Raw genomic sequence first — 12,172 nt, 5'->3', positions numbered from 1 at the left:
GAACAGAAGTAATTGAGATCTATCAGTCTGGTAAAGGTTATAATGCCATTTCTAAAGCTTTGGGACTCCAGCGAACCACAGTGAGAGCCATTATCCACAAATGGCAAAAACATGGAACAGTGGTGAACCTTCCCAGGAGTGGCCGGCCGACCAAAATTACCCCAAGAGCGCAGAGACGACTCATCCAAGAGGTCACAAAAGACCCCAGGACAACGTCTAAAGAATTGCAGGCCTCACTTGCCTCAATTAAGGTCAGTGTTCACGACTCCACCATAAGAAAGAGACTGGGCAAAAACGGCCTGCATGGCAGATTTCCAAGACGCAAACCACTGTTAAGCAAAAAGAACATTAGGGCTCGTCTCAATTTTGCTAAGAAACATCTCAATGATTGCCAAGACTTTTGGGAAAATACCTTGTGGACTGATGAGTCAAAAGTTGAACTTTTTGGAAGGCAAATGTCCCGTTACATCTGGCGTAAAAGGAACACAGCATTTCAGAAAAAGAACATCATACCAACAGTAAAATATGGTGGTGGTAGTGTGATGGTCTGGGGTTATTTTGCTGCTTCAGGACATGGAAGGCTTGCTGTGATAGATGGAACCATGAATTCTACTTTCTACCAAAAAATCCTGAAGGAGAATGTCCGGCCATCTGTTCGTCAACTCAAGCTGAAGCGATCTTGGGTGCTGCAACAGGACAATGACCCAAAACACACCAGCAAATCCACCTCTGAATGGCTGAAGAAAAACAAAATGAAGACTTTGGAGTGGCCTAGTCAAAGTCCTGACCTGAATCCAATTGAGATGCTATGGCATGACCTTAAAAAGGCGGTTCATGCTAGAAAACCCTCAAATAAAGCTGAATTACAACAATTTTGCAAAGATGAGTGGGCCAAAATTCCTCCAGAGCGCTGTAAAAGACTCATTGCAAGTTATCGCAAACGCTTGATTGCAGTTATTGCTGCTAAGGGTGGCCCAACCAGTTATTAGGTTCAGGGGGCAATTACTTTTTCACACAGGGCCATGTAGGTTTGGATTTTTTTTTCTCCCTAAATAATAAAAACCACCATTTACAAACTGCATTTTGTGTTTACTTGTGTTATATTTGACTAATGGTTAAATGTGTTTGATGATCAGAAACATTTTGTGTGACAAACATGCAAAAGAATAAGAAATCAGGAAGGGGGCAAATAGTTTTTCACACCACTGTATATACACACATATTTTATATATATATATATATATATATATATATATATATATATATATATATATATATATATATATATATATATATATATATACACACACACACACACACACGGGTCAAATCCAGTTATACCGAATACCAAAATAACATTTCTCAGAACAATGAATACTTTTTGTTGGCTCAGACAAACATTCATACAACATCATGTTTAATAGATTTTTTTTTTTTAACAAATTGTAAATTTCAGTATAATTAACTTTGTTTCATGCAAAAATGGCCACCGAAGCTAATACATTACAAAAAATACCGGTCTTGGGCCGTCTCAGTGAGAGTGTAGGCATAATTCTGAGTCAGTGCTCCACCAAGCATCTGGGTGAGTAGTTCTGTTGCGTGCGAATACTGTACTGTTCAAGTTTCATAGCACTTCTCAAAGTTTTCTTTGAGATGAACAAAAATGGTGATAAACAGCATCAGTTTATGCTAAAAAAGAAAGTTTCATCTAACATCTAATTTTCACTCCATATTCATATGCCTGTATTTCTGTAAAAATAATATTGCATCTAACACCTCATTTTCAATTTTTTTTATTTTTTTTAAATACAGGTATTGTCAAGCTTGGTCACAGAGCTTGCACGAGAAACAGGAAGGTGAGTCCAGATTTCCAAGGAAAATACTGGCAGTTTATTACTGTACAGAGAAGGCAGGTACAGTCTCGAAGACTCAAAATTGGACCCGTTACTTCTCTACTCAAGCACACGAGATAGGAGCTGCAACACAGTAATTGCCCTGCTTCAGCTCTCATCTTCAGATTAGAAGAACACGTACTGCTCAGAATCACCACTATGGTAGACAAGGGGCCTCATGTGAGTGAGCATGGAAACGGGCGTACACACCGTTTATACATCGTGATGTATAAAAACTAAACTTGGCGTAAAGCCACGCACTCCCATTGGACAAACACTTCAGAGCCTTTCCTGTACGGACCTCGCAGTTCAGAAACAGTTTCATCCCAAGAGCTCTAAATGCACTCAATCAGTCCATCAAGTGCTCCTGGTAGAATTGTTTGTACTTTTAAGTACAATTACCTCACTGTAAACTTGCATTACAGTTGCAACATCACACAACCTGAGCCACTTATGCTTTCATATCGTATTATTATTACTGTTGTTGTTATTTTACCATTTTTTAAGAAAATAAGTTTATGGAGGATTTGCATATTGAATGTCATTGTACCATATAATAACAATAAAGGAATTCAATTCAACAGAAGAGAGCGCATATTTACATATGATGACGACTGGCTTCTAAGTCGATTTAGATTTCCAAGCACTATCTTCTTGGATCCCTTGATATCATTTTTAAGATGAAATGCAGTAAAGTATATATTACATTTTAACTTCATTTAAATAATTTATACTGTTATTACTTAAACGTCTGGACACAGTGGACAGTGGTAGTGATAAGCTGGCAACCCACGGATTCAGGGATTGTTCCTGCCTCGAGCTGTATGCTTGCTGGGACTGGAGCAACCCTGGATGGAATAGTTAAACATGTACTACGAAGATATTTCAATGTTCCTTAAAAGTTTTGAAGAATCTGCGTTCTAAGCTTACAGATGGCTTGACTTTTATTAAAGACCTGATTGTGTGTCGATTGGTTACTTGGAGAAAGAAAAGGAAGGACAGGAATTAGGGGTTAGTATGTTTGATAGTACATAAGGAATATTTATATTGATTTGTATATTCAAAGAGGCATAATTCTGGAAGGAGTCTGGGAGGGGCTGCATGTACGTGCACAAGCTTTAGTTTCGCGCAGACCGGGATTTATGTACTGGAAGTGGGTGGAAGTTGGCTCATGCACGGTTTTGTGCATCTGAATTTTTTCATCTGTATGCCATGTTTTAGTGTGAATTCTAAGCACGGCATTACGCATGAGGCCCCAGGAGAGTGCAAGGAAGAACAGGTCAGAAGAGCTGGTGTTAAATGTTCTAAACATCGTGAAAGCCTGATCCTGCAGAGAACAACCAATTACTATGCCCTTGGTTTACTGTTTACCAGATGCAGCACAGCAGCTATGGAAGGGTGATCTCTGTCACAACAGTATATGCATTTTCCCCATATTTCTTATAACAAAGTTTCCATTATAACAATATTTTTATGGTCCAATGAATTTCATTGCAATGGGTTTCCACCTGTAATACACACACACGCACACACACAGAGTATCTAAAGGTATTTCTGTATTAAAAAAAAACATCAAAAGTAGTATACAAAAAAAAAGTAGCATTCTTTAAAAACTTACAGCTGAGCCATGTATAAGAAAGAAGATACAACTCATAAGAAAACACTCTGCATTATCATTTTTTCGTTGTCCATATTGAAGAAAATTGCCTATGCCTCAAGATTAAAAAACTTTGGAGCTCTGTGAAGTTTGCTGTAATTCATTTGACAAGGTTTAGCAAAATCAAAAATGGTGATACAAAGGCCATGTGTGCAGTTAAAATAAAATGGCCCTGGCCAAAGTATGTGGAGGTGCAGAGAAAAATGTTTCAAACAAAGATGAAAAAAACTAAGTATTTCCGTTCATGATATGCAGTTCCAAGAGCCAGGATTTGCGCCCTTCCTGGTTTTGCCAATCACTGCAAATTTCAAAGTAAATGTTTTCAGGCCTTCAACCCTCAAGTTATTTAATTTGTTTCATATACAAAGTTACCCAATAGCAACTGCTGCTGCCTCCTATGTAAACCAACTCAATTAAACAGACAACTCAATTCAGGTGATTCAGCATGGCCAGGCTTGATTACAGTCTGCTTTACTCAATGCAAATGTCACTGATTTTAACTATTCTAATAACATTCACGTTGCCAGTACAAAGATTCAACAAACACACAACATGACAATCAAATTAAATGTCTCAACCTATTTTGTCTGTGTACTGGTCTGGAATGAGCTATAAAGCCACTTTTCATGCTGAAGTTTGAAAACAACTTTTCATAGTGAAGCTTAAAATCAAACATAAATTCATATGTCTCACTTGCTAGAAAGCACTTGGATTATCCCGGAGCTTTCAGGAACAGAGGAGACAAAAATGGAACATTTTGTAACCTATGGGTCTCATTATAAAACAAAACACCGCACTCCACACTAAGCACATCATACCAACAATTAAGCAGCGTGATGATATGGAGAAGTTTTGCCTTGCCATAACCGAAAATTCTTAAGGAGACTTTCCAGTCAGCAGTTTTTGAGCTGAAGATTAAATATGCGGCCAGAAAAAAAAGCAAGTCCACATTAGATTGGCTGAAAAGAAACAAAGCTTAATATTTGAATGGGCCTAGTCAAAGTCCAAACCCAAAGTTGCTTTGGCAAAACCTAAAACAAGCAGGTTGAAACCAGTGCTGCTGAACTAAATATCTTCTGCAAAGAGGAGTGAGCTAGAATGTTTCCATAGTGGTGTGAAATATTGAGACTGAATTATAGGAAGTCTTGGTTTCAGTCATTACATTTAGTGGGGGTGAAGCCAGCTAATAAATGAAAGGGGGAAATTACTGTTTAACACAATGTTATTGGATAATGTTGTTCAGTAAAAAGAAATGATGGAAGCAATGCATAAATAATTGCTAATTATTCACTCAGGTGCTCTTTATCCAATATTACATTTTGTTTGAAGACCTGAAAACATTCAGTATCAAATTTTTAAATAATTTTCAAATAATACAGTAAATCGGGAAAGGGGCTGATAACTTATACAGTGTGGTCAACATATGGACAGCTGACACCTTCATCAGCATTCTAAATGCCTTAATCAGTTAAGGGCCTTGGGAGTCACATTGTATCCCCTATAGCAGTAGGTGCAAGGCAGGAACAAATTCACTCTTGTGCCTAACTTATCCCAACCAATTAACCTAAAAACACTTATGGTAAAGAAAACACAATTTCACAGCAGATCAGAGTACTGTTAAATGCTGGTAGAACACCAAATGGAGTACTGTTAGTTTTATACCTATTTTGTGTGCTGAAATTCTAAGGCGCTGGAAACATTGGCTACCAATAGTCAAAGATTTTACCAAAGTAACAGTACTGTGATGCAGCTGTATAAAAGCGTACTTGCATCATATTTAATCCAACAATTCCACCACAGAACATGAACAGTTCATTCAGATGCTTAATTGTCTGTTGATCAAAAGGTTTGAAGTTAATTGAACATGCTGAACACCATGCCTATATCTGTATAATGCTAAATATTTATACAAAAGACCTGACATTTATTCTGGTGCAAGCTAGCACATACTGGTAACTGTTTAGTAGTATGAAACTTTTTCAGTTATGAGACAACGTGGTATTAAACCAAGGTGTGAAACATTTACATCTTGATACTAGTACTACATAAGTTTTAAAGTGAATAATTGTGTTTAAGTTTCCAATTTTATTTAAATGTATGTCTTAATATGAATTTAAAGATACAAGTGCATGTAGTAGTTTATAAAACTCATTATAAACCAAGTACTTTTTTCACAGACTCTTTGTACTGGAGGATACTACTTTCTGTCTCCTCTGTATTTTTAAGAGTGGTAACAGAGTTACGAAATTCTTGCAGATCCACAGAGTTCATTAGCTCTTCTCTTGTAGTTGGGGAATCCTCCAGTCCTTTCATCCGGAGAAGTGTATTTATAATGTGCATCTGTGAAATGCTGCTGTTCCATATATACTCATCATGGTCTACTTTAGTTTTTTCTTCCTCCCAAGTCTCATGTTTCTAAATAAAAATAAAACACATTCAAATCAAAATTCCTGTTTAGTACATCATACTGAACAGTTATAAACATATACTGAAAAAATAATTATACAAAACCATATAATTATGGTTTTTAAATCACTGGCACTTACTTACATTTGCCACTATTGAGTCCATGTTTACAAAATAAGACAAAGATTAAAAAATGAAAATAACAATGCACTTGGGAAGCAAGAGGAATGATGAAATGAATATAAAAGAAAAATGGTCGTACATACAATAGCCAGACTTCAAAAGATTTTTAAATAGCCATTTTGGGTACCTCTGGCTATGTCTACATTGCCAGTTTCATCCAAAACAATTCAGGTTTTCTGCGCATTTGGCACAGACCAAAATTTTATTACCTGCTATAACAGCAACATCAGAGATCTGAATATTTAACTTATGTATGAATACCTCATATTAATAGTTTAAACTGAATGATACAGATTATGATTTTATATTTGCATTTGCAAATTTATTTACAGTACTGCACTGCAATGTTTGATAGGGTTGTTTAGAAACTGTCTTTTCAACAGACACATGACGGCGGTATTTAAGCTACTGTATATGTCATATTGTGTTAGATCATAAAGCAGAATAGATCCCAGTTTGGCAGCATTGTAATGAGCTTCCTCCAAAAAGTGTAATACTGAAATAAACACATGTATGCTTGTATTGTAAGTGATAATTCATCGTACCATTTACGAAGTTGAAGTGTAATAACCATCATGGAAGCGCAAGTCTATCCCTGCTGCCTATGATGCAAGGTAGAAATCCACTGTGGAAAACAGGGCTGTAAGGCAGCATTGAAGATTTAGAATAGCCAGTGCATCACTGGCATGTATATTTAATGATTTTTACACTCAAAAAGATTGCTTATTAAATATTCTTTTATATATTTTTCTTTGCATTATTATTGCCATCACTTATTTACAGTGCTCATTTTTTATGCTTTACTTACCATTGTTTTCAACTGTGAGAAAGATTTCTTAGGGTCTGCTGAGGGAATGGCCATAAAAAGTTGTTTTGGAGAGACTTCTAGACAAGGGGTGGCAAAACTCTTACTGGTTTACAATACCTTAAAGTTATGAAAACTATGACCCCACTCAGATATTTTGGGACCCCACCACAGCTTCTGATCTGTTCAGCCTGGAACTTCAGAATTGCTGCTCTCCATAACCTTACACATCCAAACCTCTCATTACTCCTAAGCATCCAGAGAACAACTGCCATAGTAATGGCTGCATACATCTTTGTAAAGTTTCATCTTGAGTGTTCTGACAGAATGTGGATAAGTTTTATATTGACTACTAACTGAAATTGCACCATTTTCAGGTCAACTGCACTCCTACAGTGTATATCATATCATTGTCAAAGGGCAAATTCTCAGTTTTGGCCACTGTTACAAGAAGAAAACTAATAGCTCTTAGTGTCCAATCATGCCCCATCTCAACACAGACTCTAGAAATCAACAAAAATAAGTATAAATAAAGACTAAGCAAATATAGATAAAACATCCAGGCAAGATACTTACGCAACCAAAAAAGCAAATTTTTAACAGTATGATTCTAGTGATCCCAGATGCACCATTATAGAGAGAAAATTAAGAATTGTAATAGAAACGGGGCTTAAACATATCAACACCTGAGAACACCTAACTTGGAAATTAAACAGGTCTTTATGGACCAAACTATGAATTAATCAGAAAAGTCAACATCAAAACTAGAAAACTTAATAACATTTCCTTATTTAAAATGCTACCATTTTTTCGTCCCATCTAACACACAAAAAATTACATTTAAAACAATACTCTTTAATACCACAGTCCCTTTTTCTGTAAACAAGTACAAAGTATGGTAATAAAAACGGCCAGAAAATCTACTGCTCATGTCTGACTGTCTGTTATAGCGCAATAAAATAGATAGTAGCGGCTTTTAGACAGTACTGGCTTCAATCTAAACCAGGACTGACCAGTAGTTTCCAACTAAAAAAAAAATATATTTTTGCTTAATCCTTTACTGTGGAACAACTTTGTTGGGGCAGGCTGCAGCTACTCTGTGACACTACTCAGGGTAAACAATCACATTTTTTTTAAAAAAAATGTAAGATAATCTGGAGAATGATATGTACTACAGTCACTTTTGCTTAGTGACATGCTTGGTTATCTAGTGAGTTATTAACAAGGTTATTACAAAATGCAACTTTCTTAGCAAAAGAATCATCAGTGGATCATCCAACTATCTTCAATGTATTGAAAAAAAATGTTAAACTGTTTACCATAGAAAGGGCTTTATGTGGTATATTTATGACAAGACAAGAAATTAAACCAGTTAAAACAATATAGTACATTTTTTCTTTTTAAATGTATTTTATTATTGTATAAAAAAATAAACTAATGGATAGATGTTATTTAATATCACATTCAACCTATCTCAGTTATTGGGAGCCTCAGCTGAACAAGAAAGCAACAAGTGTACTCTCACCGTAAATGGGAAGATAGTATACTATACACCCTCAGCAACTCCATACTAAAGCAAACTAAGGACTTGAATTCATCCCAAAATATTCCTTTACAGTGTAGTAACATAATCCATATTACTAACCGAGAATGCTAAACCGGATGGACGCAGGGACATCCGGCCATGGGCCGTAGCCGCAAAAAGAAATGAGGCGCCGCGAGAGGCGGCCGCGACCACAGAAAAAAGGAGTGAGCACAGAAAAAAGGAGTCAAAGAAATGAGGCCCCGCGACCACAGAAAAAAGGAGTCAACCGCAGGCGACGCACAGCACCGCACGAAACCCATTGCACACGAAACTAGCACACAAAAAAAAAGAAGCCGCTCGCGCCCACCTGCAAGCCCCCCCCTACAGGCACCGGACGGGACACACAAAAAGAGGACGATTCAACAAGCCCCTGGCACACAAAAAAAAAGAACCCAAAACCACCCCACCCACCCTACAAGCAACGGACGGGACACACACAAAGAAGAGGATTCAACAAGCCCCTGGCACACAAAAAGAAAGAAGACGCCGAAAAAGCACACAGCGCCGCACGAATCCCATTGCACACGAAACGGGACCCACACAAACAGGAGGATTTAACAAGCTCCTAACGCACCAAAAAAAAGAAGCCGTGACCGCCACGCCAGGCCCACTAGAGACGAGACATGGCACACGAAACGTTCACAACAACGACGAATCAGACCCACAAACACACTAACATCAATAAGAAGTGACACCCAAAGCCCCATTTCTAAAGGAACCGTCCATATTAAACATACGTCATCTCAACACCTTCACACTAGGCAGCATAGGTGGATCTCCTTACAATAAAGCACTATTAACCGTTCAACTGCAGAAAAGGCTCCATATTAACAGTGAGTGCGATCCTCCTTATTACTTATCCATATTTCGCATGCTGAGGAACAAACAAGTCATGAATACACGCTCACGGGTACAAAACGATTCGGCTTGGATAACGGGACCAAACACACGAACCCGCATGAAACAACAAAATACACGGCGGCGCATCTGCATTACATCCTACAATAGTTCATTTGATTTTGCATCTACCGGAGTAAATATCAGGTCACCAAAAGGCAATGACCCATACTGCTTTCGCGTATGTGGACAAATATTACATCGCATTGGAACAGTGCACCCTGAAACAAATCAAGAACGCAAATATGCACAAATCACCTACAAAGCGCTTCTGAAACCGCGGAAGAAAAAATGTCTCGGCTCCAAAAACACGTCACTCCTTATTCCAAATACCGGTCCCAATCACAGAAACATCGGTATCCACTATGACAATGCACAGTAACAATGCACGTCACATCCGTCTTGCCACACTATTAATTATAGATGAATGTACAATGGCATCCAGTCACTTACTCAACACCATTGATAAACTTCTACAAACGTTGATGAATAATAATATTCCCTTTCCGGGAAAGGTACTTTTATTAGGAGGAGATTTTAGACAGTGCTTAACTATTACTCCACTTACAATGCGCTCAGCTATTATTCAGTCCACCTTAAAATACGCGACAACGTCATATAAACAACACGAGACCGAACTACAATACATATACAGGCGCGAGACCTGATTGGTGATAATACGAAGAAACGAACAGTCCACATATTAACAGTGAGTTCGATCCTACTTATTACTTATCCATATTCCTAACGATAAAGATCAAACAAGTCATCAATTCACGATCACGGATACAAAACTAGACGGCTCGAGTAACGGGACCACAAACACGAACCCGCATCAAACAAAAAAGTTCACCTCGGCGCGCTTCTAAAACCGCAGAACAAAAAATGTTACGCGAACAATTGGCTTTGCTTTCTAAAGATACACTTGGTACAAAGCATGCGATTTCCAGATCCCGAATATAACAATTGGTTATTACAACTAGAACATTGTACACTCACCAATACAGATGGACTTCACCCAGATTACGGAGATATTTGGAACAGCGGTCTCATTAGACCAAATGCCCCTTTTAACACAACGCACTATATTATGTCCAAAAAATATTAATGTTGATCACATTAATAACCAGGTCATTTCATTACTTCCTGGAGAGGCACGGCTCTTTCTAAGCTCTGACAAAGTTGACTCTGATGACGACAATGAACATCTGAATTTCCCCTTAGAATATTTGAACACTATTAACCCAGCCAGATTACCACAACACAATCTTAGCCTTAAAAACGGAACAATAATCATGCTATTAAGAAACCTTAACACTAAACAGGGTTTATGCAATGGCACACGTTTAGTCGTCAACACCATGACACACAATGTTATTCAAGCAACAGTTCTTACAGGATCACATGCTAACAATACTGTTCTCATTCCTAGAATTGACCTTACAAGTTCTGACCTACAATTACCTTTTACATTGAAACGCCGACAGTTCCCCATTAAACCTGCATTTGCCATGACCATCAACAAATCACAAGGACAAACCATGGACAAGGTTGGCATCTACCTCTCTGAGCCCGTTTTTGGACATGGACAACTTTATGTTGCCTTCTCACGTGTTCGACGTTCTTCATCTGACGTTAAAGTTAAAGTTATAAATGCTCCATGCCAAGGAAGACTCATTCAAGGACAGGACACCATCTTTACTACTAATGTTGTGTACAAAGAAATATTCCAATGAACCATTACTCTGTGCCAAACACTATTTTTTGCTTTCTATATGCATCATCCACACCTGCACACTATTCTATATCTAATTCATACATCTCACTCTTTGTCATGCCCCAACGCCAGGGGTTGGCGAGCGAAGCGAGCAGGGGGCGGAGCCCCCTAGTGAAGCCAGAGTACAAGATTAACAGACCTGTGTGTCGTGTCAGACTCTTCACACGAGAGAGAGAAAATTAATAAACCTTACACCAAAAAGTTAATTTACAAATTGGACACACTTCCTTTAGATGAAAGAAGTACACTAAGTTAAAGAACACTGATAATTCTTTCCTTACAGTATTTTTATAATAAATAAGGTAATCCCCTTTATATCACTGCAGGTGTAATTTAGTATTTTCTCAAGAAAAATTTGACACTATTTGCAACATTTTCTTTTAAATTCAGTGATTATCATTGTAATGATGATATTAGAAACATTTTGGGCAATCAGTATTTACTGTAAATATTAAGTAGGTTTTCAGAATGAAATAGAGTGTTGAGTATTTTAACTTGAAATGCAAAAAAAAAAAGTATAACCTGCATTTGGTTATTCTGATACTTAATACAGAGACTCCATATCATGTCAAAACTGCCCACCTGGGGTGAACTCATTGTTCTTATCAACATAGAAAAGATACATACTGAGGAAAGTCAATATTTTTAGTTTGATGCCAATTTATATGATTTAACCATTCCATGGTAACTTTTAATACAACCCTAATGTTCACTATGGCTTTCAACCAGTCATGACATGGAATGTCATACAGTAATAACTTTTTAATGTATAGTGAAATTCTTAAATTCATAGGTCACTGAATTAACTAATGTATCAAACGACTGGCAAACAAAGGATATAGTTTTACCTTTGAAGGCCAAATACTGTATGCTTTTCTTTACATATCAATAATTGTTGATCAAGAACTTTTATTTTTTCAATTAAAGAGGTAGATAAAAAAAACAAATCAAGAGAGATCTGCCGCGAGGT

General features: G+C 37.3%; 1 protein-coding gene across 1 annotated transcript in view; it reads right to left on the bottom strand.

Annotated features, from left to right (window-relative positions):
- Positions 1-3,431: 3,431 nt before the first annotated feature.
- The window catches only part of mrps35 (mitochondrial ribosomal protein S35), a 180,743-nt gene continuing 172,002 nt past the window's right edge, over positions 3,432-12,172 (bottom strand). Inside the window, exon 8 of the mRNA XM_028808207.2 lies at positions 3,432-5,964. Coding sequence (XP_028664040.1) covers positions 5,701-5,964 — 264 coding nt within the window. The 3' untranslated portion in view covers positions 3,432-5,700. The remainder of the gene's footprint in view (positions 5,965-12,172) is intronic.

This window comes from Erpetoichthys calabaricus, chromosome 1, assembly GCF_900747795.2.
Source record: "Erpetoichthys calabaricus chromosome 1, fErpCal1.3, whole genome shotgun sequence".
NCBI classification, from domain to species: Eukaryota; Metazoa; Chordata; class Cladistia; order Polypteriformes; family Polypteridae; genus Erpetoichthys; species Erpetoichthys calabaricus.
Note: the sequence above shows the minus strand (reverse complement) of the source record. Positions and strands in the feature narration are given on the sequence as shown.